The 24,241-nt window shown below is 44.1% G+C and overlaps 1 protein-coding gene and 1 pseudogene across 1 annotated transcript; both read right to left on the bottom strand.

Annotated features, from left to right (window-relative positions):
• Positions 1–5,544: 5,544 nt before the first annotated feature.
• si:ch73-95l15.5 (uncharacterized) lies at positions 5,545–14,768 on the bottom strand. Its single transcript, XM_055060964.1, has 10 exons — positions 14,732–14,768; positions 13,968–14,591; positions 13,638–13,828; positions 13,095–13,235; positions 9,405–9,521; positions 9,076–9,225; positions 8,858–9,010; positions 7,767–7,892; positions 6,928–7,119; positions 5,545–6,048 (listed from the first exon to the last, which is right to left on the bottom strand). Exons 1-10 carry the CDS (start codon positions 14,766–14,768, stop codon positions 5,944–5,946), a joined length of 1,836 nt encoding a protein of 611 aa, XP_054916939.1. The 3' UTR covers positions 5,545–5,943.
• Positions 14,769–16,743: 1,975 nt separating this feature from the next.
• Positions 16,744–24,177, bottom strand: LOC129379970 (lysosomal thioesterase PPT2-A-like; annotated as a pseudogene).
• Positions 24,178–24,241: the final 64 nt, after the last annotated feature.

Below are 24,241 nucleotides of genomic sequence, written 5' to 3'. Positions count from 1 at the left end.
CAGCTTGAGTCGCTGAAACACAGATAATGTTTCTGTTAGGTTTTTATGTGTTTATTAAGATGATAATCTTGTAATTCATCTTGATTCAAAGCTGCCAAATTTCTGCTTTGTGTGTTTCTTACTGGTCAAACTGGAAACACTGGGACCGGGATCCCTGATGCTATGCAGTCCAATGAGGAATCGCTGCTGGTGGCGCCACTCACTGGCAGCCTGAGGTACTGCAGCAAACCGATAATCCAACCCAGACTAGAGATTATCTTTCATTGTAGATTCAGAAGAAAATTTATGACAAATTTCTTTTCCATGTTATTCCCAAGTAAGCAGTTAAATCTGTTATGTAAAAGTACATTAATGATAAACTCCTTCACTGCATAATAACACTGTTTATGTTTATTTAATATATGAACTTTAAACAAAAAACAATACACAACCTGTTAAGTAAATGTATTTATTTATGCATTTTAATATTGGTGGAGTGTGATTTTATCTGTTTGTCAATTTTGGTAAAGATTACAACAGTTTCAACTCATTTTTTCTTCCCCTATAAACAGTTCAGACTTGATCAAAAATGCAATAAAAACCTAAATATTGTTGACTGAATGAGTCCCATATTTTTCTGCAGTTTATTTTCTATTTTATTTGCAGTAAGAAGTTCAGTTTGGTGCTGAACTCTGCATGAATTTATCAAAGTCCAACTAAAATGTACAAATTCTCTTTGATTTACTGTTATTTATGGGTTTTACTGAGATTATTTCATGTTATTTTGAATTTAATCCAAAACTCAGAATAGAAAAAGTAACTCATAATTGTTGCATGAATGTTGGATCCAAACCTTTTCTGGACGTTTGAACATCATGGTAACGTTCCAGCATTCATCCAGCCTCAGTCGCTAAATCATTTATCATATAATCACATTCAGGCACAAGATGTTCTTTCATCAGATGAGTTTTAAAGTTTCAGCTCCAAGGAGAATTTCTGTTTCCCTCCAGTTCGACTTGTTTTGCTCATTAATCTGAAAAGTTCATTTGGTTGGAATCATTTATGAAGTTTCTGCAGTAAGAATTTTAATTCAGAGATTAGTTTTACTTTCACTTTAAAACTCTGAAACCTGCTGTATCTGGAATCAGAAGTATTCACTCCCTGGATGGTTTCCATGATGCCGTTCACCAAGCGGAGCCCAGAGCCAGCAGGAGCAGCAGGGCCGTCCAGAGGGGGGCCCCGGCCCGGGGGGGCCCGGTCTGGGGGCCGGCCGCGTTGCACAGGTGTGTGTTGCAGCATTCGTTGATGAAGGTGAAGTTGAGACCCAGAGCGTACTTTTCCCCGGTGACTCCGCACAGCGCAGGCAGGACACAGCTCTTCTCGTACAGCACCACCCGCAGGTCACCTGCAGAACCACCAGTCCATTAACTCAGGTTTGATTCGCTTTCACCCACCCAGCTGCCCGAGGGAAGCTCACCTTTCTGCCCCACGGCCCGGCTGGACAGGCACAGCTGCCCCGGCGGACACTTCAGCGGGAACCGGATGCAGTCCAGAGGAGAGACGGCCGGAAACACACAGGTGTAGCAGAACAGGGAGACTGGAGGACAGCAGGCTGCAGTGTTCATGATTTTAATATAACATGGTTTCATATAAAGCAACAATAATCTGATTCTTTTCCAGTTTGCAGCTGAAGCATCTTATTTCCTTTATGAGAAATAAATGCATAACCTCCACACTGACATCCTGCTGACTGCTCAGAACCGCTCTGCATAACCTCACTGCAAATAATAAACCATCTGTTTGTTGTTGCTCAGTCCTGAGGGAAGATGAAACAGTAAGAAATGCCTGTTTTATATCTAAATGATCCCATTTGTTTTTATGTTCTGAACAAAAACAAGAGAAACAACCAGACAGGTTAAAAATCTGAGATTTGATCAAGTTGTTTTAATCATAAAATCCTTCATGCTAATTATGTTATATTGGCAGATTTTTATGAGCCTGGACACAAACAGACCCGGTTTCTGGTTTTCTCACCCACAGCTGGAGGGAAGCACAGGAGAAGCAGAAGGTGGGGCATCATGGATGGTTTCTGAGAACGTTTCCTGCAGTTCTGATCAGTCTGGTTCCCTGGGGTCCGGTCCGGTTCCCTGGGGTTTGGTCCGGTTGCCTGGGGTTCGGTCCGGTTGCCTGGGGTCCGGTTGCCTGGGGTTTGGTCCGGTTCCCTGGGGTCCGGTTCCCTGGGGTTCGGTCCGGTTGCCTGGGTTCGGTCCGGTTGCCTGGGGTCCGGTCCAGTTCGGTCCGGTCCAGTTCCTGCGGTTTGGTTCCTACAGGCTGCCAGCTGTCTGCATGCTGCAGGACCTGGACCAGCTCAGCTTGTTCTGCAGGTTCTGAACGTTGGACTCATCTGGTTCCTACTGATGTTGTGATTCTCAGTCACTGAAGCCCCACCCCCACCTGCTGCTGATTTCATTAGTGTCCTGGGTTGATCTGTGCAGCTGCAGAGGAAATATTGTCCTGCTCAGCGTTAAAACAAGCAGCCGGTTCAGATCAGCTGGTTCGGTCGGTCACTTTCTGTGTGACGAAGATCTACGTTAGCAGGCAGCCTTAAAGACACGGCGGCCTAATTAAATCAGGACTCTTCTGCTAATGAAGGACGTCGAGTCGTGGAGGAGGAAATCAAGTGACCTGCAGTCTCATGACTGGAAGCCTCAAACTGAAGCTGACTGACTGAAAAATCATTCAGCTTTTGGTTCATAAGAGGCAATCTGAAAAAAAAATACTAAATGTTTAATAAGTAAATAAATAGTCTGAGGATAATGAATCAACCTGTTCTCATCTGATCCTCCAACTGCATGATTTTTCAGAACCTGGTGGTTCTGCAGTGTTTTCTGTGGATCTATTGATTTATTTGTATCATCAGTGCACATTTATTTAGACATTTATTGGTATATCTTCCTTTGTCATAGAAAATTCACATTTAATGACCATATTAAGTTTTTTTTTTCAGATCATTATTCTGAATTGTCTCATCTGACTTTCTCATTTTCCTCCAACATTTTTTGCTTTTACACCAATAAATTCTGAAATATTTGGATTTTGTTTCAGAATATTTTCTGGGTTATAATTGAACCTCATGGTCTGGAAATATAAAATCTTTAATGCTGCTTTATGTTTTTACCAACGCTCAGTTGACCCTCCCCCCTGCTGTCTTCTGGACCTGCAGACGGAGACACGGCTCTGTCCAGACCCGTCCAGTCTCAGGGTTCTGCTGAGCTGTCCTGTCCTTCAGCTTAATCTGTCTTTACTGTCACTGGTGTAGAAAATCCACATTTCCAATAACCCATAGCCTGGTGGGGGCAAAACAAAGCCTGGCGGCCACCAGGCTCATGAAGCACTGGGAAAAACTCTGACATCTGTTTTTAGCTCTGGTTGTAAGTGGGAATCCTGTCTATATCGCCCATCAACAGGAACATTCTGTATTTGTATTTCTAAGTGATCTCTGGGCTGCTCTTGGTCCGATCCCTCACCTTGGACCTGCTTTCCCTGGCAGACCCGACTCAAATGGAGGCGTGAAGCCTCCGGCGGCTCCTCGGATCACTGGGACACTCAAACCCCTCCACCGCGATACGGTGGCAGCCCACAGAGGGGAAAACGAAACCAGAAACAGTTCCCTTCTCTGACCTGAACTGATCCGGAGAGAGGCCAGAAGGTGGCGCTCTCTGTTTAGTTAGAAACTAAAACTTTTCTAACTAAAAATTTAGAAACTAAACTTTGTTTTCTGGGTTATTTTTTTCTCTATAGATTCCACACCTGGCCTGCGTTCTGATTGGCTGCGGTTGCTTCCTGGAGGAGGACATTGGCTGACATCACCCCAACTGTTCTGCTCCTTTTCAGTTCCACCAACATGGAAAGTTCTCCTGACCTGTTGAGTCTCTTCTGTCGTCTCTCAGCTCCAGTCGGTCGTGGCAGATGGCTCTGGTACTGGGCCCGGTTCTGGTTCTGCTGGAGCTTTCTTCCTGGTAGAGGGAGTTCTTCCTCTCCACTGTCGCTACATGCATGCTCTGGATGAGGGTCTGCTGTAAAGTTAACGACTCAACACAAGTGATTTGCTGTCGCCCCCTGCTGGTCAGATGGAGCGAACGCTGTGAGTAATGACTCCATACAATCTATTGGGTTTCATTTGGTACAAACGTTTTAAACTACTTTAATATTTTCTGTTGGGAGATCAGAAAATATCATTTTTAAAGGTCCTGGTCCCAAAGATCATAAATATCAGTTTAGTGTCGGCCGGGTTGCAGCCGAATCTGTTTTTTTAAAACACTCACGTAGACGTTGTGTCACATTTTATCCAGCATGGCGCATGCGCGTCATGCTCATTAATAACAAAAATGGCGCCTTTCGCAACTTTTTTTTTTTTACTTTATTTCAAACAAATAACATGAACAGACAGACGTCAGCGCAGTTCGCAGCTGTTGCCAGATTTGAAATTTTTCAGTCCAAACAGGTAAAACTAAACTTGTAAAATCTGACCAACTGCAAAGTAACTGTCCCAATCTAAACCGCTAATAAAACTCATGTTGGTAGTTCTATGTTATATTCATAATCTATTCCTAAATATTTTTAGAATAATTTAGAGAAACAGAAAAATTTTATATTTCTTTTTTATAATGTAGGACTGAAGATTTTTTTTACGTTTTCAAAATTTCAAAATGTAAAATTTTCTAAGAACTAATAGTTTTAGAAAACTTTAGAGAAACAATAAAAATGTGTATATATATATATATATATATATATATATATATATATATATATATATATATATATATAGCTATATATATATATAGATATATCTATCTATCTATATATAGATTTTTATCTATATATATATATCTATATATAGATAGATATATATATCTATCTATATATAGATATATATCTATATATAGGTATATATATCTATATATAGTATATATATATATATATATAGTATATATATATATAGATCTATATAGATATATTCAGTCTTAGTGAAGTGTCAAATGACAATAATAATTAGTAATAATTATTCGTCCACTAATTTATTAAAACTCTTCACTCTCTGATGCTGATCCATTTTTAAATAAGTTTATTCATAAATTGCTTATTTAAAAAGGTACAATAGTTTTGTAAAAAAAACTTTTTTCTTTATGCTTGGTTATTTTTTTGCAAATATAAGTCAACAGATCGTAATTAAATGTTCAGCTTGGATTTCATTTAAATGTAAATCGTGAACTTTTTGTCGTTTTGATGTTTCTGAACGAAATAAAGTTAAAATAAATCATAGCAGTCTCTCAGTCCATTGTAAGAGAGCAAACTGTGACTCAGCAAAGAGCTTATTATATTTTTATACTATTATAATCCCCCCATTTTGAATATTTAACATTTCGTTTCAAAGCATCAGATTGTTGCCCAGTGATGATTCTTAAATAAAACAACAGGTTGGTTCTTTGGTCGAAACCCAGATGAAGGTGGAAATGCAACGGCTTCGATCGGCTCCTCTAAACAGAAACAACTCAAACAAACTCATCCGTTCAGAGGTTTTTATTCTCTTGAGCCAAAAAGACAAAACCATTTTCCAGTTTGAATCCCAGATCAACAGTGACGTGTTTCAACACTGGAAACAGAATAATCCAGAGGAAACAGAAAAATGAGAAAAATCAAAGCAGCTAAAATTTGACTGTCAGATTAAAACAAATAGAAACATTAAAGCAGCTTTAAATAACCCTGCGCCTGTCCCACATTAAGTAACGTTCCAACCTCATGAAATAAAACATTCAAAATGAATCACTCAATAATCAATCAACATTCAATAATTCAAGTATTAATCATCTGAGTCACACAGAGCTCAGCTCAAACTGTGGAAATGCTCATTCTGTATAAACGCAGCAGATTCCTCCATCCTGATTGGTCCAAACGGCTGCTGCGTCACAGCGTGTGCTTGACGGCCGTCATTGGCTCTCGCTTGTTCTGCAAGTTCTGCTGCAGATCCTGCAGGAGGCGCTCTCGCTCCTCTGCATCCACCAGGATTTGCTGCCATGAAGAGCAGAAACAGAAGAGTTGGTTTTAACAGTATGAACACTGAATCCAGATCCAGATCCGGATCCCGATCTTATTTCTGTTTTCCTGTAAAACCAGATTAATCATCAGTTCTTCAGGTTTTCCTGAATAACCTTTGACCTTTTCCTAGATTTCTCCTTTTCTACATTTCAGACATACGACATTGTATTTGGGCCTCTGTCGAAAAAAGGAGTAAATTTGCACCAAAATTTTTAGACTAGTCTCAGATATCTTCTGGAAAAAATATGGAAATTTTTCAAATCTAAAAGTTTAAATTTATTTTTTTCTAGAAAATTTCTGAGACTCTGAGTTTTAAAAGACAGAAAATTTAGAAACTCAGAACTTCCCAATTCGTTTTCTACAAAATTTCTGACATTAATATTAATGTTATGATTTTTTTTCGAGCTAATTTTTCTCTTTCTAACCCAGAAATGTTCATGTTGTTTTTTTTTCCTATATTTTGTCATACACATTTTTTTGAGTTTGAGTTTTTTGGCAGTAATTTAACCCATCCATTTTTTCTCACTACAATGACTTAATGTGCTGTCATACAAACACTTTGGAAGATAATTTGGTGTTTTGGAAACAATTTTTTAAAAAGTTATTTAAAAACCTTTGAAATAACTTTGTGTTGAAAAGGACCTCGCTGCAGCCAACATGAAGGGGAAAAGCAAATAAAGGAAATGGCGCCCTCTTCACTTCTGGAGTGCAATGGTCTCATTTCCAGATAAGGTCTGAGACGGACTGCGGTCCGTCCCGTCCTGCTTGCTGCAGCGAGGTGGACATGAACGTGTCAGGAATGCGGTGTAGTTCAGAGCCGAGCCACCAGAGGGAGAAGCAGATGTTCTGTACCTCAATGAGCCGGTCTCTCTTCTGGAGACTCTCCCTCAGCAGGCGCTCCCGCCGCTCGCCGTCCTCCAGGCTGGTCCGCCGCTCTCTGTCCATCTTCTTCTGCTGCTCCTCCGCCCGCCTCAGCTGCTGCTGGGCGTCCCGGAGCCGAGCCGTCAGGGAGTCGACCGTCTGGGCGTGGCTCTGCTGCTGAGCCTGAAGGAGAGATGGAGGGATCAGAGCCGCCGGCTGCAGCCAGACGGTGCTGAACATTCAGCCGAATTTAAACTGGAGAAGTTTTCACTATTAAACTACAAAATGATCCAGCTTCATCCAAATTATCTCAGAAATAACCAGACTTTGCTTTTATTTTATCTACCTTATTGCTCCTTTTCAAAATCTTATTCATCACAAACTTCAGATTATTTTAGTGGCTTGGAGCTGGACGATCTGTCCGGGTCAGTGGAGCCCGACTGACCCGGTTCCTTTCACACCCAGCGGGTTTCGTCCAGCAGTGCTAACGAGGGCAAATGGGCCCCGGGCCACATATTGAACACCCCTGAAGAAAAGGTTCAGGAAAATGTGGATTTATCATAATCAGTGTTTTCATCCCAGATTTAAGCAACTAGTTTTGCAATTACACATTTTATTGCTTCTTATTCATGATTTAAGCTCCATGTAACTCTATTTTCTGGTTTTTAAACTCTCTGTTTTTTTGCAGTGAATTTAGTGGTAAAAATATTCACTTCCTAGTCATAAAGTGCAGAATATTTAGGTTAATAAAGCCTTCAGGTGTGAGCAGTTTCTGCCTGTTTGTCGTGTTTCAATATTTTTAGAACCGTTTGATCCTCATCATGTTGAACCTGCAGCAGATCCTGCGACGCCTCCACAGCTGCACTCAGTTTGGTGACCTCTTCCCACAAGGTGGCGTTGTTTTCCTCTGCAGTTTTCAGCAGAGCTGCCGCCTGCTCTTCACTTCCTGTCGACTGCTGACCAATCAGAGAGAGAGGAGAAGATGAGAAGTTTTAGGATGAAAAATAATGTTTCCTGGTTTTACTGGTTTGAACTGCAACCAGTGCAGAAGAACAGCAGAACCCAGTTGCTCTTAGAGATCGGACCGAGCCGTTCAGATTCTGACAAGAACCGGATGCTGAGAGCGATGATACTGCACTGTAAAAACACAAAATATTAACTCCGTCTGGTTTCTACTGCAAATCTAAAACATTTCAAATAAAAACGAACTGATGAGAAACTTTCAGCTCCTGCTGGAGCCTGGAGCCACGCCCAGCAAGAGCAGAGCCACGCCCAGGAGGAGCAGAGCCACGCCCATGAGGAGCAGAGCCACGCCCAGCAGGAGCAGAGCCACGCCCAGCAGGAGCAGAGCCACGCCCAGGAGGAGCAGAGCCACGCCCAGGAGGAGCAGAGCCACGCCCAGCAGGAGCAGAGCCACGCCCAGGAGCAGAGCCACGCCCAGGAGGAGCAGAGCCACGCCCAGCAGGAGCATAGCCACGCCCAGGAGCAGAGCCACGCCCAGGAGCAGAGCCACGCCCAGGAGGAGCAGAGCCACGCCCAGCAAGAGCAGAGCCACGCCCAGGAGCAGAGCCACGCCCAGCAGGAGCAGAGCCACGCCCAGCAGGAGCAGAGCCACGCCCAGCAGGAGCAGATTATTCACCAGAAGATCTTCATCAATATTCAGGAATTATTCACTGAAACGTGATACCAGCTGGACTAACTGCACTTAGGACAAAAATATTTTGCACTGAAAACAAGACTCCAATTCTTGGTATGGTTTTGCAGCTCCTGGGAAAGGTCAGAGGTCATCTCCAGACCAGCTGAACAGAGAGTGCTCAAGGCTCCGCTCTCAGACGCTACATGCCTCGGCCCGTCTCCATGGAGATGAACACAGACCTCCAGAACCGAGGCGGAGGTTTGGACCAGAACCGGATCTGCTCACCGGGTGCTCCAGGCGCTGCTGGAGGTTCCGGATCAGAGCATCCTTGTCCTTCAGGACGGCGGCGGCGGCAGCGTCCCTCTGTCTGCACAGCTCCCTCTGCGTCTCCGCCTCGTCCAGCCGGCGCTCCCTGTCCTCCAGAGACGCCCGGAGCTCCTGCAGACAGAACAACGCTCAGCTCGGCCCAGACCAGGACTGCCTGCCTGCCTGTCTGTCCTCACGTTGACCACGTCCTGGCTGCTCTGCAGAACCGTCCTCAGCGTGTCCAGGTCCGCCTCGCGGTCCCGTCCGGCTCGTCTCAGCGCCTCCACCTCCTCCGCCAGGCTCCTCTCCGCCTCGGTGGCTTCAGACCTCAGAGTCTCCAGAGCAACCTGCAGGACAGACGGGGGCGAAACATCGGGACGATCAGCAGAGACGCCTCGTCTCCATCCTGTTGCCCTGAAGGCCGTCAGCTGATCCGTGTGACCTCCAGCCTGGAGGTCACGGCGACCCGCAGACCGACTCGGTCCTGCGGCGCGTCAGGAGCCGATCAGATGACCTCCACTCTGACCTTGTTATCAGACAGCAGTTCCTTCAGCGTCTCCAGCAGCTTCCCGGTCAGCTGGGTTCCCAGTTCGGCGCCGGTTCCGCTCTCCACACACAGACCTCGGATCAGAACCAAACACTCCTGAGAGGAGAAACACAGAAACACGTCCGGGTCACGAATCTGTTAGTGGATCACTCAGCAGAGAAAAAGAAAAGTTTCAACCTCAGAAGCAGCAGGAAAACTAAATAAAGATCAATAAAACAATTCATCTTTGTTCAAAAGTTGCTGGAAGGAAAAAATCTTTTCAGGCAAAAATTAAAAGAAGCAGCAGTTTGAGAACATCTCAGTGTAATGTGAGGAGCAGAATCTGGTCCTGGTCCATGTTCTGGTCCTGGTCCTGGTTTTGGTCCTGGTTTTGGTCCTGGTTTTGGTTCTGGTTTTGGTTCTGGTTTTGGTTCTGGTTCTGGTCCTGGTTTTGGTCCTGGTTCTGGTCCTGGTTTTGGTCCTGGTCCTGGTTCTGGTCCTGTATTTTGGTCCTGGTCCAGGTTCTGGTTCTGGTCCAGGTTCTGGTTCTGGTCCAGGTCCTGGTCCTGGTCCAGGTTTTGGTCCTGGTCCTGGTTTTGGTCCTGGTTCTGGTCCTGGTCCTGGTCCTGGTTTTGGTCCTGGTTCTGGTCCTGGTCCTGGTTTTGGTCCTGGTTCTGGTCCTGGTCCTGGTTTTGGTCCTGGTTTTGGTCCTGGTTTTGGTCCTGGTCCTGGTTTTGGTTCTGGTCCTGGTTTTGGTTCTGGTCCTGGTTTTGGTCCTGGTCCTGGTCCAGGTTTTGGTCCTGGTCCTGGTTTTGGTCCTGGTTTTGGTCCTGGTTCTGGTCCTGGTCCTGGTTTTGGTCCTGGTTCTGGTCCTGGTCCTGGTCCTGGTTTTGGTTCTGGTCCTGGTTGCCTGACTACCAGGGAGCTGAAGGAGTGACTGGCGAACAGGTTCTGATCCAGTTTCCCGGTGCTGCTTTGGACTCTGGCAGCAGAATCCGACCCCAGCAGGATTTAACTAGACCCCTGTGGATGTGCATGCTGATCCAGCTGCTTGGAAGAGTGGAGGATGAGTGATGCTGTGGGCCGGTTTCTCTGGACCGGTCAGCAGAAAACTCCTGGAACTTAACTCTCCGTTTCTTTAACTGCTGGTCATTCTCTCTAAAACCAGCTGAACACAGAGGTCAAAGGTCATAGGTCTGCCCACAGTAAGTCAAACAGAGTGAGGATCATTAACCCCCAGCAGCAGAAGCTCCGCCCCCCGCAGCTCCACAGCAAACAACATTCCTGTGGCCTGTGAGGCGGAGCAAATGATCAACTGGATCCACTGGATCCACCCGGCGGTCTCACACACCTGGACCAGTCGCTGCTGCAGGGTGCGGGCCAAGAGCAGCACCCCCGGCGCCGGGCCTCGGCTGTGGGAGAGAAGAAGAATGATTTGACATTAGAGAAGGAAAACAGGAAATCATCATCAACAACCTGCAGTAAAACATGGACATCTGGGATCAGAACCGGGTCAAAACAAACCTTCAGAATGATCCACAGAACCGCTGGCTCAGCAGCCAGAGAGGATCCACGGAGTCACCGTGAAGAACAAAGAATGAAACTTGCAATCTAAATACTGATCGTTTCTAATGTGGAGGCTGTTGTATGGATAAATTTGGATTCTGCAGCTTTCAGAAACTCAAATTTAAGACATTTTAGTGACAATTTAATTCATGTAACGACCTAAAAACCCGATAAATCAAAGTTTCAGGAATCCTGCTGCTGAAACAAAGGCATACTTCGTCAGGTCACTTCCTGCAGCATGGCCGGTCACTTCCTGCAGCATGGCCGGTCACTTCCTGCAACATGGCCGGTCACTTCCTGCAACATGGCCAGTCACTTCCTGCAACATGGCGGATCACTTCCTGCAGCATGGCGGATCACTTCCTGCAACATGGGGGATCACTTCCTGCAACATGGCCGGTCACTTCCTGCAACATGGCCGGTCACTTCCTGCAACATGGCGGTCACTTCCTGCAGCATGGGATCACTTCCTGCAACATGGTGGATCACTTCCTGCAGCATGGCGGTCACTTCCTGCAACATGGTGGTCACTTCCTGCAACATGGCCCGGTCACTTCCTGCAACATGGCGGATCACTTCCTGCAACATGGCGGATCACTTCCTGCAACATGGCGGATCACTTCCTGCAACATGGCGGTCACTTCCTGCAACATGGCGGATCACTTCCTGCAACATGGCGGATCACTTCCTGCAACATGGCGGATCACTTCCTGCAACATGGCGGATCACTTCCTGCAACATGGCGATCACTTCCTGCAACATGGCCGGTCACTTCCTGGAACATGGCGGATCACTTCCTGCAGCATGATGAGGCCCGACACGAAGCCTCAAACAGCGCGACCAATTCAAGACCCAATGTTAACAGACCAAAGGCCAACTTCTATACTTTATGAAATTAAGACATTTTAAAAGTCTTCATTTTAGATGCATAAATTTAAGACTTACGTTTTTTAAGTTAATTATGGCTAAAATAATATATAAAAACACATTTGATGGCTGATTGCTGAAACAATCTCCCATCAACTTTCATATTTTAAATTTGCCTTGAATCTGAATCTAAACCGGAAACGTTTTCCCTCCTCAGACTTTTGATGGTTTCGATAAAGTCGAGGCTCAGTGACGGCTTGGCGTTCCGACTCATCCTGAAGGAAAACTCAGCAGCTGTTTAAAGCCTCATTCCCACAATGAAATGATATTTTCGGTTATGAAAGCAGCTTCCCTGCTGCTCTGAACCTGCAGCGGCTCGTCGCTCTGACTGATCCGGTTCTGATCAGCTGAGGTGCCCCGGGGCCACTGCTCCGGTCCGGGTGGATTCCTCACAGCGCCGGCCTGCGTGTGCACCTGCAGCTCTGATGACACGCCCTGCGCTGCCCTACCCTGCGCTCGCTGCACTGCTGTCACAGCCCACTGATTGCTTTATGAGGCCGTTTGCGGGCTGACTCCCATAAACCTGCTTGTCCAGCCGAATCCAAAGGTTCGGAGCTGCTGACATACCAGGGCGGGACGCGGATCTATAATTAGAGCCGCGATGTTTAATCTGCTGAAATCACCTGAAAGAGGCATTTACTTTGTGATGAGCTGTGCAGCGAAGCCCGAGTCGCTGACATCACTGCGAGTCGCTGACATCACAGAAACATCCAGAGATATTGGCTTTAACTGCAGCCCACTGTCACAGGCTCTGCAAACATGCAGGGGGAAGTTTCTGGAGAACTGCTGACAGGTGGAGGTGAGACGTGAGGAAGGCCGTAAAACATTTAGGATCACTGTGAAAGGTCAAAGGTCATACTGCTCCTCAGTCATGTTTGCATGAATTTAGCAGCGTTTCCTCAGCCTTTCTGAAACAGATCTGTTGCTTCAACTATTTTGACTTTTTCTCTGTTTTCTGCCGAATGAAGTTTTAATGTTTTGTGAACAGATTATAATCTGACTGGATGAACATTTTATTTAAACAGGTTTTCTACAACAAACAGTGAATTTTGCTTCAAAGATTGAATTTAAAACCTGAGTGAGTTGAGTCAATCAGTTTATTGATCACTGATCTCTTCTGGGTTTCTTCAGATCTGCAGGATCAGGATAACTAATCTCTGCTAATCTCGGATCATTTTGTTGGAGGTCAGTTCTTACCAAGCCCAGGTCCTCCGATCCGTTGACCTGCTCCGGTCCGGCTCGTCTCAGCTCGGCCTCCAGGGTTCTGATCCGGGTCCCGGCCTGGTCCAGTTGGGCTCGGAGGTGCCTGGCCGCACTCTGAAGCCGGCTGTGTTTGTTCTGGAATCACAAAGGTTTCATTTATCGTTTGGTTAAAATGATAAAGTAACTAATGTTTTTAAATATTGATATAATAACTAATGACATTAAAGTATCAGTAGTATAATTTTGGATACATTTCTCTTTTTTTTCTGTGTAAAATAAAGACATTTATTGTCTTTATTTTACACAGAAAACACAAATAACATGCTTGTTCTTTAAAAATAACATTTTCTGTAATAGGTATTTTATCAAAAATGATAAAAGTTGTTTTTTTTAGAAATTAACATAATGTTAGCTGCCGGTGGCAGGAACACTTCAGCTGATCTTTGCTTCCCCTAAATCCAGTTTTACAGATTCTAAAGCGCTAATCTACTGCTAAAAAGAAACCAGTGGTTCTGCAGAACCCGGATGGAGCCTCACCTGACGGTGCAGTGGCACGTACTCGTCCCTCAGCTCCGTCAGCACGTCTCCGCCCTCCAGATCCCCGAAGTCCAGAACCCGGCTGACCCTGGGTGTCGCCGGCCCGGGGCTTTTCCCGCCCTTCCGGCCCAGCACTGGGATCTTACTGCCAGACGGCGAGCTGAGCGACTTCCCCTGGATGCTCCTCAGCTCTGTTATCACAAAGCTAACCGGTCGGTCGCCCGGGAGCAGAACGGGTCGTTTCCGTCCAGAGTGTCCAGCGAATGGACGGACTCTGTGTGGAAGGCGCCCAGCGAGAGGCTGGACCCGGTCAGGGACGGCGGACCGGACCTGGGCGCGGCGTCCAGTGGAGCGGCATGCTCCGGGACTTGTCCCGGGTCAGCTCCAGCGGGGAGAAGGGCATGTGGCGAGGAACCCCGCAGACCGACTCGTAGTCTGAATCAGAAACCCGTAAAGAGTCGCAGCCTTCACAGCCTTTGCCCTTCCGGCACCGCTTCCCGGTTCTGATGAAGTACGGACATGTGTCCCACTTCTCGGACCAGCACTCGAACTCCGACAGAGCCATGTTGTCCTGCAGCATCTCCCGATAGCCCTCCTTCTCCGCCTCGCTGTCCTCCTCGCTGGCGCTGCTCCGGTTCCGGAGCTCCTGCGGGTGTCTCTGCCGGTAGTTCTGCCGGACCCACTGCCTGATCCTGTCCCGCTCCTGGGTCAGCTTCTGAAGACGCTCAGAAGAAAGAACCCGGACCCGGGCGATCACCGTGTCGAACTTGAACACTCGCTCCAAAGCGGAAACACATTTGCCGCACACAAACTCTCCGGTTCTGCCATTCCTCGGTACCGACTGTCCCAGAATGTGGGTCAGAACAGCCAGGATGTCCACAGACTTGGACGAGGAGCTCAGGGACACCTGGGACCGGGACAGAGACCCGGAGGAGCCCAGAGACAACGTGCTGCCTGTGAACAAACAACAAATTGATTAACGCACCGATTCGATATCTGTATCGGTTCTGATCTAATTTCTAGATCGGGTGTCAGTGCCGATGTGTCCATCCAGATCTATCCAATCTAATTCTATGCTTTGTGCTCTGAGTGACAAACTGCTTTATATTTTAGATTATGTTTGGAATTCATAATTGTATTTTCTTAGACATTTGAAAGAAAGTTTGTTGCTGTTAGTTTTGCATGTCTGGTTGTGAATCTGTTGATTTGATCAGTTTCTTTATTGATTTTCTATTGGCTGTTCTCCAGACTGAACAGATTAACGTTGTTTTACATTTTTGACCAGTTTGTGAGCTAATTAACCTGAGCTGAACTGAATATTTAGTTATTCAATAAATATTTATGTCTGCAGTTAGAAGAGGAAACGTTCCAGTTCAGCTGTTTCTCTGAATTGGATCGAAACTAAACCTCAGATATCGTATCAGAGCCTCCCAGGCAGGGAGGACATGTCTGTTTCTCCAGACTCACCCCAGGGACTGCTCTGAGTGGACCGGGTCAGGCTCCCGCCTCTCACCGACCCCGGTCTGATCGTTCCTCCTGTTCTGGGCCGCAAACAGCCATCGGCGTTGGTTTCCCTGGAGACTCCCGCCGCATATTCGGCAAAGCTCGTTCTTCCTTGTGCTGGACGTCATGGAGCAGACGGCGACGCTTTCAGGGTCCAGCAAATATGGAGGCTTCTCTGTGGATGTTAGCAGAATTTACCTCGACATCAGAACCACGACCCCAAATGGACCAAACAAAACCACAAACTGGTTTCTTCACAAAGCAACGTTTTAAAAACGCATAATGGTAAAAATCATAGATCTAACACAGCGTGTGATGTCGAGCAACACACACACACACACACACACACACACACACACACACACACACACACACACACACACACACACACACCTGATTTCCATCAAAATGAGATCGGAGTTCATTTATGCAAAAACTGATAGTTTGCTGGAAGGAAAACCATCAGCCTGAAGAAAACATTTCAGGTTTTTCTGGTTGACAAGAAAAATGACACAAAGGCCAGAAAACATGTTTGACTTTTAACTTCCATCTAAAGCCTGTTGCAAAGTTCTAAGATATTATTCCAGGGCTTCCTGCAGGTTCTGATCCAGTTTCCTCTCTCAATCTAAAACCATGAAGAACACAAAAGGCAGATTTTTCTGTCTCAGTTCATCAGAAATCTGTTATAAACCTGTTTCGCTGCGGGGATCTGTGCTGACCCGCTGCTGGACTTGGACTGAGCCGTTTTCCATGAAGCAGCTCTGAGTTGATGCTGCAGCTGGAAAACACAGGGAATGCTGCCGGCTCTCTTCCTGGATGTTTCGCAGGATGTTTTCCCCGCAGGGCGGGACACGTCGTCCTTAGCCACGCTGTCACTGACTCCACGGCCCGGCGGACCGGACCGGACCGAACCAGGCAGAGCTCAGGGCGGAGACATTTAAAGCAACACGTTCCTGAATCCCGAAAGGAAACTTTGGAAACGGCTGAACTCTCCTCTACAGCTGCTGCTATTTATAACCCACAGCGGTGCGACCCGGTCCGGTTCGGTTCGGTTCCGGTAGCTCTAAGCGCTGCAAAGCTTCACGAACACATTCCCAGCTTTTATTTTGAAGCGCAGCGGTGAACTTACCTTTGAAGTGGTCCCGAGGACTCACGCGCTCAGCCCGGATCAAAGTTTCAGCGTCCGCGCGAGGATCGGAGAGTCTTCATCACACGTGACGTCATGAGGGAGAGGAGAGCAGGGAAACGGTCTGAGCAGAACCGAGACCCGCGGGACGAATCTGGACCTCCGGAAAACTGGAGCGGAGCCGCGTTGCGACACACCGAGCTGACAGGAGGGGGAGTCACCTTTATGACGTCACTGGTCACACCTGTCGGAGCGGGAGCGCTCACGTGTTCAAATCTCAGCTCCACAGAGACACGCGCGTGCTTGTGACCGCGAACGTCACTTTATTAAAGGTTTCATCCTTTGTTTTGTGTATTTTAGGTCATTTATTTCTCACAATAAACTTATTTCCAGTGTTTTATTATTTTGGACCTGAACAAAAGAAACTTTTTGAAAAATAAAAATAAACAAAACATAATTTTGATTTAAAACCTTTATTAAAAATGACAGCCACATTTCTGTGACAGCTCCATCATCAGGCATGAAGACCTGCGTGTTTTCATCACAGGATGATTTCTGTGATCAAACAGGATCAATAAGTCCAGCCCTGGCTTTGCTCCAGAAGCTTCTGTCTAATCAGGTCTGAAGGACAGAAGAGTCACCAGGCTGCAGCTCAGGATCTGACTTTTCATCATTAGGTCACTATAACACAGCAAATATTATGCAAATTTCAATAAAATGCAGAAACTAGTATCAGTGATTTATCACTGGGATTTCTTGAACACACAAAGCAAGAAATTGAAGAAGTGTTAAAGAAAACCACAATGTTGAAAGATATAAAATACTGAAAAAGTGTTGAAAGCAACAGAGAAAAGACCAACATGAAATATTATTGATGATGTAAATAAAATAGGCCCAGATTTAAAACATCATTTCAAGTTTGTCTCCATTCAGCTGAAGAACCTCCCACCACCAGAGGGCAGCAGAGCACCGGTTCTCTCCCTCACCGGGTTCCTCAAACAGTTGATATTTAATTTTAGTGCAGAACTTTGAGGAAGAAATAGTCGAGTTTAAAAATCAGCTCTGGGATTAACACTCCAGAAATATAATTGGCAGATCACAAAAACATAGATGTTAAATCAACCAAATGCTTCGTTTCACCTGTTTAAACGCTTTAGTACCAGAAGTCTAGTGTTTATTGCAAGAATATGCAACATTTGTTACAATAAAACTGAAAAAAAACACCATAAAATAACATACAGCAAGAACCATCTGATTGTTTTAAGTGTCTGGAGAAAGTGGGACGATTAGAGTAATATTAAAATAGATTATAGATTGCAAACAATTGTTTGTAAAGGCACTTAAAGTTCCAGTTAAAACTTTCTTTTATAACACATTAGTTTCACATTAACACTTGCAAACTTTTTCTAGTATATCTATAGAAACATGAGGATGTTTAGCTTTAGGAAGCAAAAGTTAAACAACACAAATATCAAAGTGTTTCAGACTTCAGGAGAAAACAGGACGATTACTTATTGTCCTTCACAACCAGCAGGAGTTTGTGTGCTGCTGGCTCGTTTCAGATGAGCCACTTCTCTATGCAGGCTTTGAACACGGTGAAGTTGGAGTGCCAGTGTGTGTGTTTGACTCCGGACTGAACACACACCGACACGTCGCCGCGGGCGTCCAGCGTCTTCAGACCAAACGTATCGTTTTTATAAAACTGTCAGAGGCAGAAGATCATAACTTATGAATATCAAAGTATTGATGAGGTCAATACATTTTGAACTGGCTGATTTTCCAGCTGAAGTTGGTTCTTATTAAAGTTTTCCAACCAATCACAGAAAGTTATTCTCCAAACAACGCAGAAGAAATCGACTGGACCTCCAGTTTTACCATCCAGGAATGTATCAGATTTCTGCCCTCATGAGGGGTAAAATACCCCGTATAAGGGGCAAAATACCCCTTATAAGGGATATTTTACCCCTTATCCTCCTTATAAGGGGTATTTTACTCTATTATCAGATGTTTCTTTCTCACTAGATTGACTTTAGTAGAAAGAGGTTGAAGAAACATCAGCTGTTTGCAGAAAAACACCAGCTGGTCACCTACCTCCTGGTTCCTCATTTCCACAACATTTTCGTTCAAGTCGTAGAACCCAAAGTGGCTGCACAGGAAAGAGGAAGCAATTATTTCTTACCTAAAGCATCTGAAACCTGGTTTGATCGAAACTTCATGTTGATAAACTGAAAACTGAAAATAACCGCTTCTCTGTTTCTTGTGTTCACACCAAACCAACATGTGTTCCTTAATTGTAAACCTCTAACTGTTTGTAATGATTTCTGATGCACATTTATCTGAATGAGACGCAGAGTAAGCTGGTCCAGTAAGCTGGTCCAGTACGCTGGTCCAGTATGCTGGTCCAATAAGCTGGTCCAGTATGCTGGTCCAGTAAGCTGGTCCAGTACTGGTCCTGATGGTGCAGAACATGGCAGCTGTCCTTTGACCAGGAAATGAGTCGCAGAGGGAAAACATTTCTTAAAGTGGTGAAACCTGGATTGCCATGGAGTGATGACGCCATCATCTGGTCCTCCAATCAGCACCATCTTCTTGATACGCAGGAAGTTTTCTCTCCAGTCTGAGGGGAGGATGTGCAGATGCAGATAAGAACAAAGTGTTTCACATGGATATCGCTGGAATTAAACAGGTCATATAATCAGCCTCTGTATTCTTTTCTGCTCCGACAAAAAAGATTTCTGTTCAGCTGCCGAAAGGTTTTGGCATCTCCATGCATCGATTTGTTCTAAGCATCAGTGTGGGTTCAACCAGACCCACTGTGGGTCTATGAGGACAAAACATCATTAAGTCATGGCATAAAGAGCAAAGGTCCCATGAAGCCCGATGGTTTTACCTTTCAGGTGCTGGTGAGGTACTTCACCGTTTATCAGAGACAGGAAGGTGTTGCCCTTCAGGTAGCAGACTCTATGGTGAGGGTCTGCACAGAGAAAATACAGCATATTGTCTGTTTTATGTTGTTTACCCAGAGGCTCATGCAGAGTTCCTGCTCCCCCCCTACCGTTCCAGTAGTCACAAAGCGAAAGATTCTGCCCCACTTCGTTGTAGCACAAAAGATAAACAGTCTTCTTTACACAGCCAGGTAACCACTTCAGGTAATCTGTGTCTGTGGAAAAACATCACACCTGTCAGCCTTGTGCTGCTTTTCCTTTAAATAGAAAAGAAGAGAAGACACCCAAACCCTGAAGCAAACATCCAACCTCCGTACTGTCCAGCCAGGGGTGACGACAGGGAGATGAAGGTGTGAACGTTGTGGTTTGGAAACGTAGACAGAACTGCTCGGCAGATTAGACCACCTTAAAAAAGTCAAAACAACTAAATTAGGCAAATGTCAGATACTGGTCGTCTGCGGCTGTCGCTCCCAGTATCAGTTCACCTGGATGGAGATGATCTGATTGTGGCAGATTTAACAGAAACAAACTGTAGATGTGGGACATTTCAAGGCAGCGGCTATGGGCTGATTATCTTTGGTGATAAGATTGGAGTCTTTAGCTTGAGTCAGCTCCATAACGTTAAAATTACTGCCAGTCATGAAAAACATCTTGAAGATTTGCTTTAAACTTGAATCTGCATGAAGATGACAGATGATTTCAGACTATGCTGGTCTTTAATTTGACTCTTATGTACGTGCTAAAAGGTTCCAGCTAACCCTAATGCTAACAGGTTTCTGTTATCACTAATGCTAACATCACGCTAAGACCAATGCTAAAGTCTCCTGCTAACACTAATGCTAATAAACTGGTGTTTATTTTTTGCCGACAGCAGAGAGGCAGCAGTTATATTTGTACACCTGCAGATGAATTAGGGTTTTTATTTACAGGTGTGTCTTGCAGCTGCAAAGCTTTTTCCAACCAGCAACAAGTTCAACTTTTTTCCATGTTCATGAGAAAAAGAGATTAGGAGGCTTTGTGATGAAGTCTATCAATGACCAGAGGAAATTCCAGCTAACGTCTCGGATCCAACAAGCTCCAACAGGCAGAACCGTTTCAGTGGAAGAAAACACGGCATACACACTCCATACAGCTGGAGGAGGAATGAAATGACGCATGTATTCTGTGATATTTGTTACCCATAAAGTTTCACAATCCTTCAATAATGAGGGATTCAAGAAGTGTTGGAGCAAGTTGCTTCACTCAGCCCATATGAGCCTTGAGGTTCATCTTCATTGATTCAGAAAAAACCTCTGAATTTTCAGGGTCTAATCCAATCATTCATCCATCCGCTGTCTATAGCTGCGTGTTGTAGCAGCGCTGAGGGGCGGATGTGGGACAGACAAACTGATTTTATAGGTTAGACCTGGAAAAGCTCAAATTAAAGATGTGCTTTGTCCATTTTTGGCTCACTCAGCGTCACGTTTTCTCTGCCTCGGGTCGGTTTGAGTCCGCTCACCTTGTGAGAAACACAGCACATGGACCCCCTCAGGATGCGCGTTTGTGATTTTCTCGATGGCCTTTTTGAATTCTGGGACTTGAATCCACAATGGCTCCATGCTGCACTCGTAGTCAAACAGACTGATGATCTGCACCTCCGTACCTGGATGCACCTGCATGCAAATCAGTCAAAAAATCAAATAAATCAGAGAAATAAACCATTTAAAACAAAAACTGTGACTCCATAAATCTCATTACAAGCTGGCAGTTCTTCAGCTGAGTGTTATCAGCCAACATCAGGTGTTTCCAGTAACACTCCCTGAAATAAAACTCACTGTGAGGAATTGAAAATCACAGAGGAACAGAAATCAGGGGTTTGAAATGCCAGGCTGGATTTCACTTCACCTGAAATCTCCACCTGTGCTTCAAACTGTTCACAGTTTTAATGTGATGAACTTTATGAACTGAACTTGATTGCAATGTTCCTTTCACATCATCTAAGCTACAATGAGGCTTTCTCCTTCATTTTGTGAATAAAAAATGGTGGATGTTCTTTACAAAAGCCACACTGTAACAAATTGCTGTAAAAAAAACTGAACAGTATCAAACTGTTTCTATTGAAACGGTAATGCACCGTGAAAAACAATGCATTCTGGGCAATTATTAGTGTTTTTAATAAAATACTGTAGTATACTGTGAGTAGCATTGCATTTTGGGAATGATTTTAGATTCAACAGTAAGGAGGCTCTTTAAACATTTCTGAAGAAGACATGTTGTTGTGACATGTGGAAGCAACCTCTGGAACAGGGGTGTCAAACTCCAGGCCTCCAGGTGTCCTGCAGTTTTTCAATGTGCCACAGGTACAAAACACTGGAATGAAATGGCTTCATTACCTCCTCCTTGTGTAGATAAGTTCTCCAGAGTCTTGCTAATGACCTATTATTGTATTCAGGTGGTGCAGCAGAGGCTCATCTAAACGTTGCAGGATACCGGCCCTATAGGACTGGAGTTTGACACCCTGCTCTAGAACTTTCTTTACAAGGACTATCCATTTTGAATCCTGCATTTTATGAGCCACTCCTAAGGTAAGTTATTTTTGATGATTCATATTTACAAATATTGACATGTTTGGAAGCTCTTTTTCTTTCTTTTGTGTAATTTGACTTGAATTGCTATGATTAGCTGCTAAAGTGAAATTGGTGAATGAATATCAACTGGGAATTTGGAGTTTCACAGAGTTGACTTGGCAGAAAACTGTTTAAATGTTATGCTGGTGTCTCTTTATTAACTCTTAACATTCAGTAGTTTGTCTTCATCTAGCACACATTAAACCCTGACTCCTTAAGCATCATATGCTAATCTGAAATTACTGCATTTTCAGGCTTTCTTGATCTCAACCCTGAGGGACCAAGGCCAGCTGTAGCAAGATCATCTCCAAGAGGACAGGGAAAACTTTTCAAAAGAAGTCGGTCACTGTCATCCCCCGTGTTTCAACTCTGCTGAAAAACCTCATGGACTTTGAGTGGAATTTCATAGTGAGAACTTTCTAACCAAGCTATAGATATTGTTGCCCCTCCACGCAAAAACAAGCAAACAAAAACTCTACAGGCATGAAGGCAACTTATCCCTGAACAGGAGTGTTCTTGAGAGACTTATTTGGTTTAAAGGTCAGCATAATCTTAAGACATCTCTTTAATTAAGAGCAAATGTTGTTAAGGTCCCACTTTCTGTTCTTCAGATGTAATTTTGACTGTACAGGCACCATGTTTACTTATCTTAGCAGTGTTGTCAATATTGTTTCATTGTTTTATATTTTGAAGTTGAGCTCTGATTTTGCCCTAAGGAATTCAAGTCTAAATGTTTCATTTAAATTTTTATCAAACTAAAATTTGCAATTTTTTTCTATGCTATTAGATTGAAAGTTAAATGTTTTATGTTGCATCATATTGTTCCTCACTTCCCAAAGTCAATATTTTGTATTGAAAAAGTATTGTGCTGAGTTGTACAATGCATTATTTCCATAATTTATTTCATACTTATTTTATTTCAGACTAATCAAAAGGCCACAATTCATGCTTTTTCAATACTCTTTGAATCAGTTAAGAAATTTATTTCACAAAATAGATGGTGATTTCTTACTGTTTTTCCAGAATATGACCTTACTTTGGACAGTTTACCCTCAACATTCTTGTAGAAAAGGTTTAGGTTTAAGGCACACATACGTTTGTCGTTTCAAAACCTTCGTCTTTATTATGTGGCCCACTAAACACCGTGTGAGTCGATGTTTGAGTTGGTTCTTTTTTTTCCCAAATAAATGTTGACATGATGGAACTTACATTTTCTAAGTGTTTTTTTTTTTTTCATGTTTTTTATATTGGAAATTTACAGTAGTAAGCTGTATGTGATTCAACAGTAATGGTACCATAGAAAACGGTAATATACTGGCAACACAGCTGCCAGGAGTCTACTGTGAATCTGATAAAAAACAACAGCAATGTGCTGTAATCAAAAGATTTCTTTTGTGACAGTAATATACTGTAAAGTTGATTACAGTAGGGTACTGTATATTAACGGTAAAATGCTGGCAACCCTGCTGCCAGCATTTTACTGTAAAAATACAGGGCAGTTTGTTACAGTGTAACCTACATGGTTTAAAACTTACTTTTTCTGCCAAGAATTGAAAAACTTGGAATAATAAATGGTTGACAGATGTTTCAAAAGATATAATAAAGTTATTATTTTCTATTTAGATGTCTTGCTGAATCCTGAACTCAGTCTTGTTTTGTTATCAACACTAGTAATCCAAATTATCAGAAAGTCACATTTCATACAGTACCTGATATGAATCTGCATCATTATCCTCTGAGATTTTATTTCCATCTGTCAAATTTTGTTTTCAACAAATTGTGTTTTTGTGATACGTTTTTTGATGCAAAAATCCCAACACGTCTGAATGTCATAGATGTTTTCTCTTCAAAGCATCAGCAAATAAAATAAAATAAAATGTTCTAAGAAACCAAAGTTCAAAGAAAATAAGATTTAGAAGTCCAAGGTCAAATTTAAAAGATAGAAAGAAATCTGGCAGCTTGAAAAGAAAATACTGAAAAAACTGGCGGTGGGTCAAGACTTTTGCACAGTATTTTAAATGAATAAAAAAATAAATGTCTTAAAAAACTGCAATAAAATGTGCTAACAGATGTTTTGCAAAGTCATAGCATTGTAGTTGTAATTGAAACTTTCAGTGAGTTACTCTGAACTTTAACAGGTGAGTCCCACCTTACGAATGAAGTCTGAGAGAGTTTCAAACTGTTTGGGTCCGTCCAGGATGCCGTGGACGATGATCACAGGTTTGTATCCATGCGTGGAGCCTGCAGCCAGCAGCGCAGCAGCAGCACCGCCGGGGGCCCCCAGCTGGCCCTCGGAGCCCTCATCTCCACCTGGTCTCAGCTCGCTGGTGGAGGAGACCTGATCAGGAGCTGCTTTCTGTTTCAGACGTTCCCTCTCTTTGTGATGGCTGACGTGCTTGCTTTGCAATATCCGTATTCTGTAGT

This window comes from Poeciliopsis prolifica, unplaced genomic scaffold (assembly GCF_027474105.1).
Source record: "Poeciliopsis prolifica strain line A6 unplaced genomic scaffold, Auburn_PproV2 SCAFFOLD063, whole genome shotgun sequence".
Classification (NCBI taxonomy): domain Eukaryota; kingdom Metazoa; phylum Chordata; class Actinopteri; order Cyprinodontiformes; family Poeciliidae; genus Poeciliopsis; species Poeciliopsis prolifica.
This window is presented reverse-complemented; position numbering and strand designations above follow the sequence as displayed.

Excerpts from the sequence above, each read along its gene's own strand:
- si:ch73-95l15.5 (XM_055060964.1), bottom strand. The coding sequence starts at position 14,768 with ATGAATTCCAAACATAATCTAAAATATAAAGCAGTTT. Across the intron at positions 9,011-9,075 it reads GCAGCCAGGACGTGGTCAAC|GAGCTCCGGGCGTCTCTGGA; the intron begins GTGAGGACAGAC and ends TTCTGTCTGCAG. Across the intron at positions 7,893-8,857 it reads AGCAGCGCCTGGAGCACCCG|CAGTCGACAGGAAGTGAAGA; the intron begins GTGAGCAGATCC and ends CTGATTGGTCAG.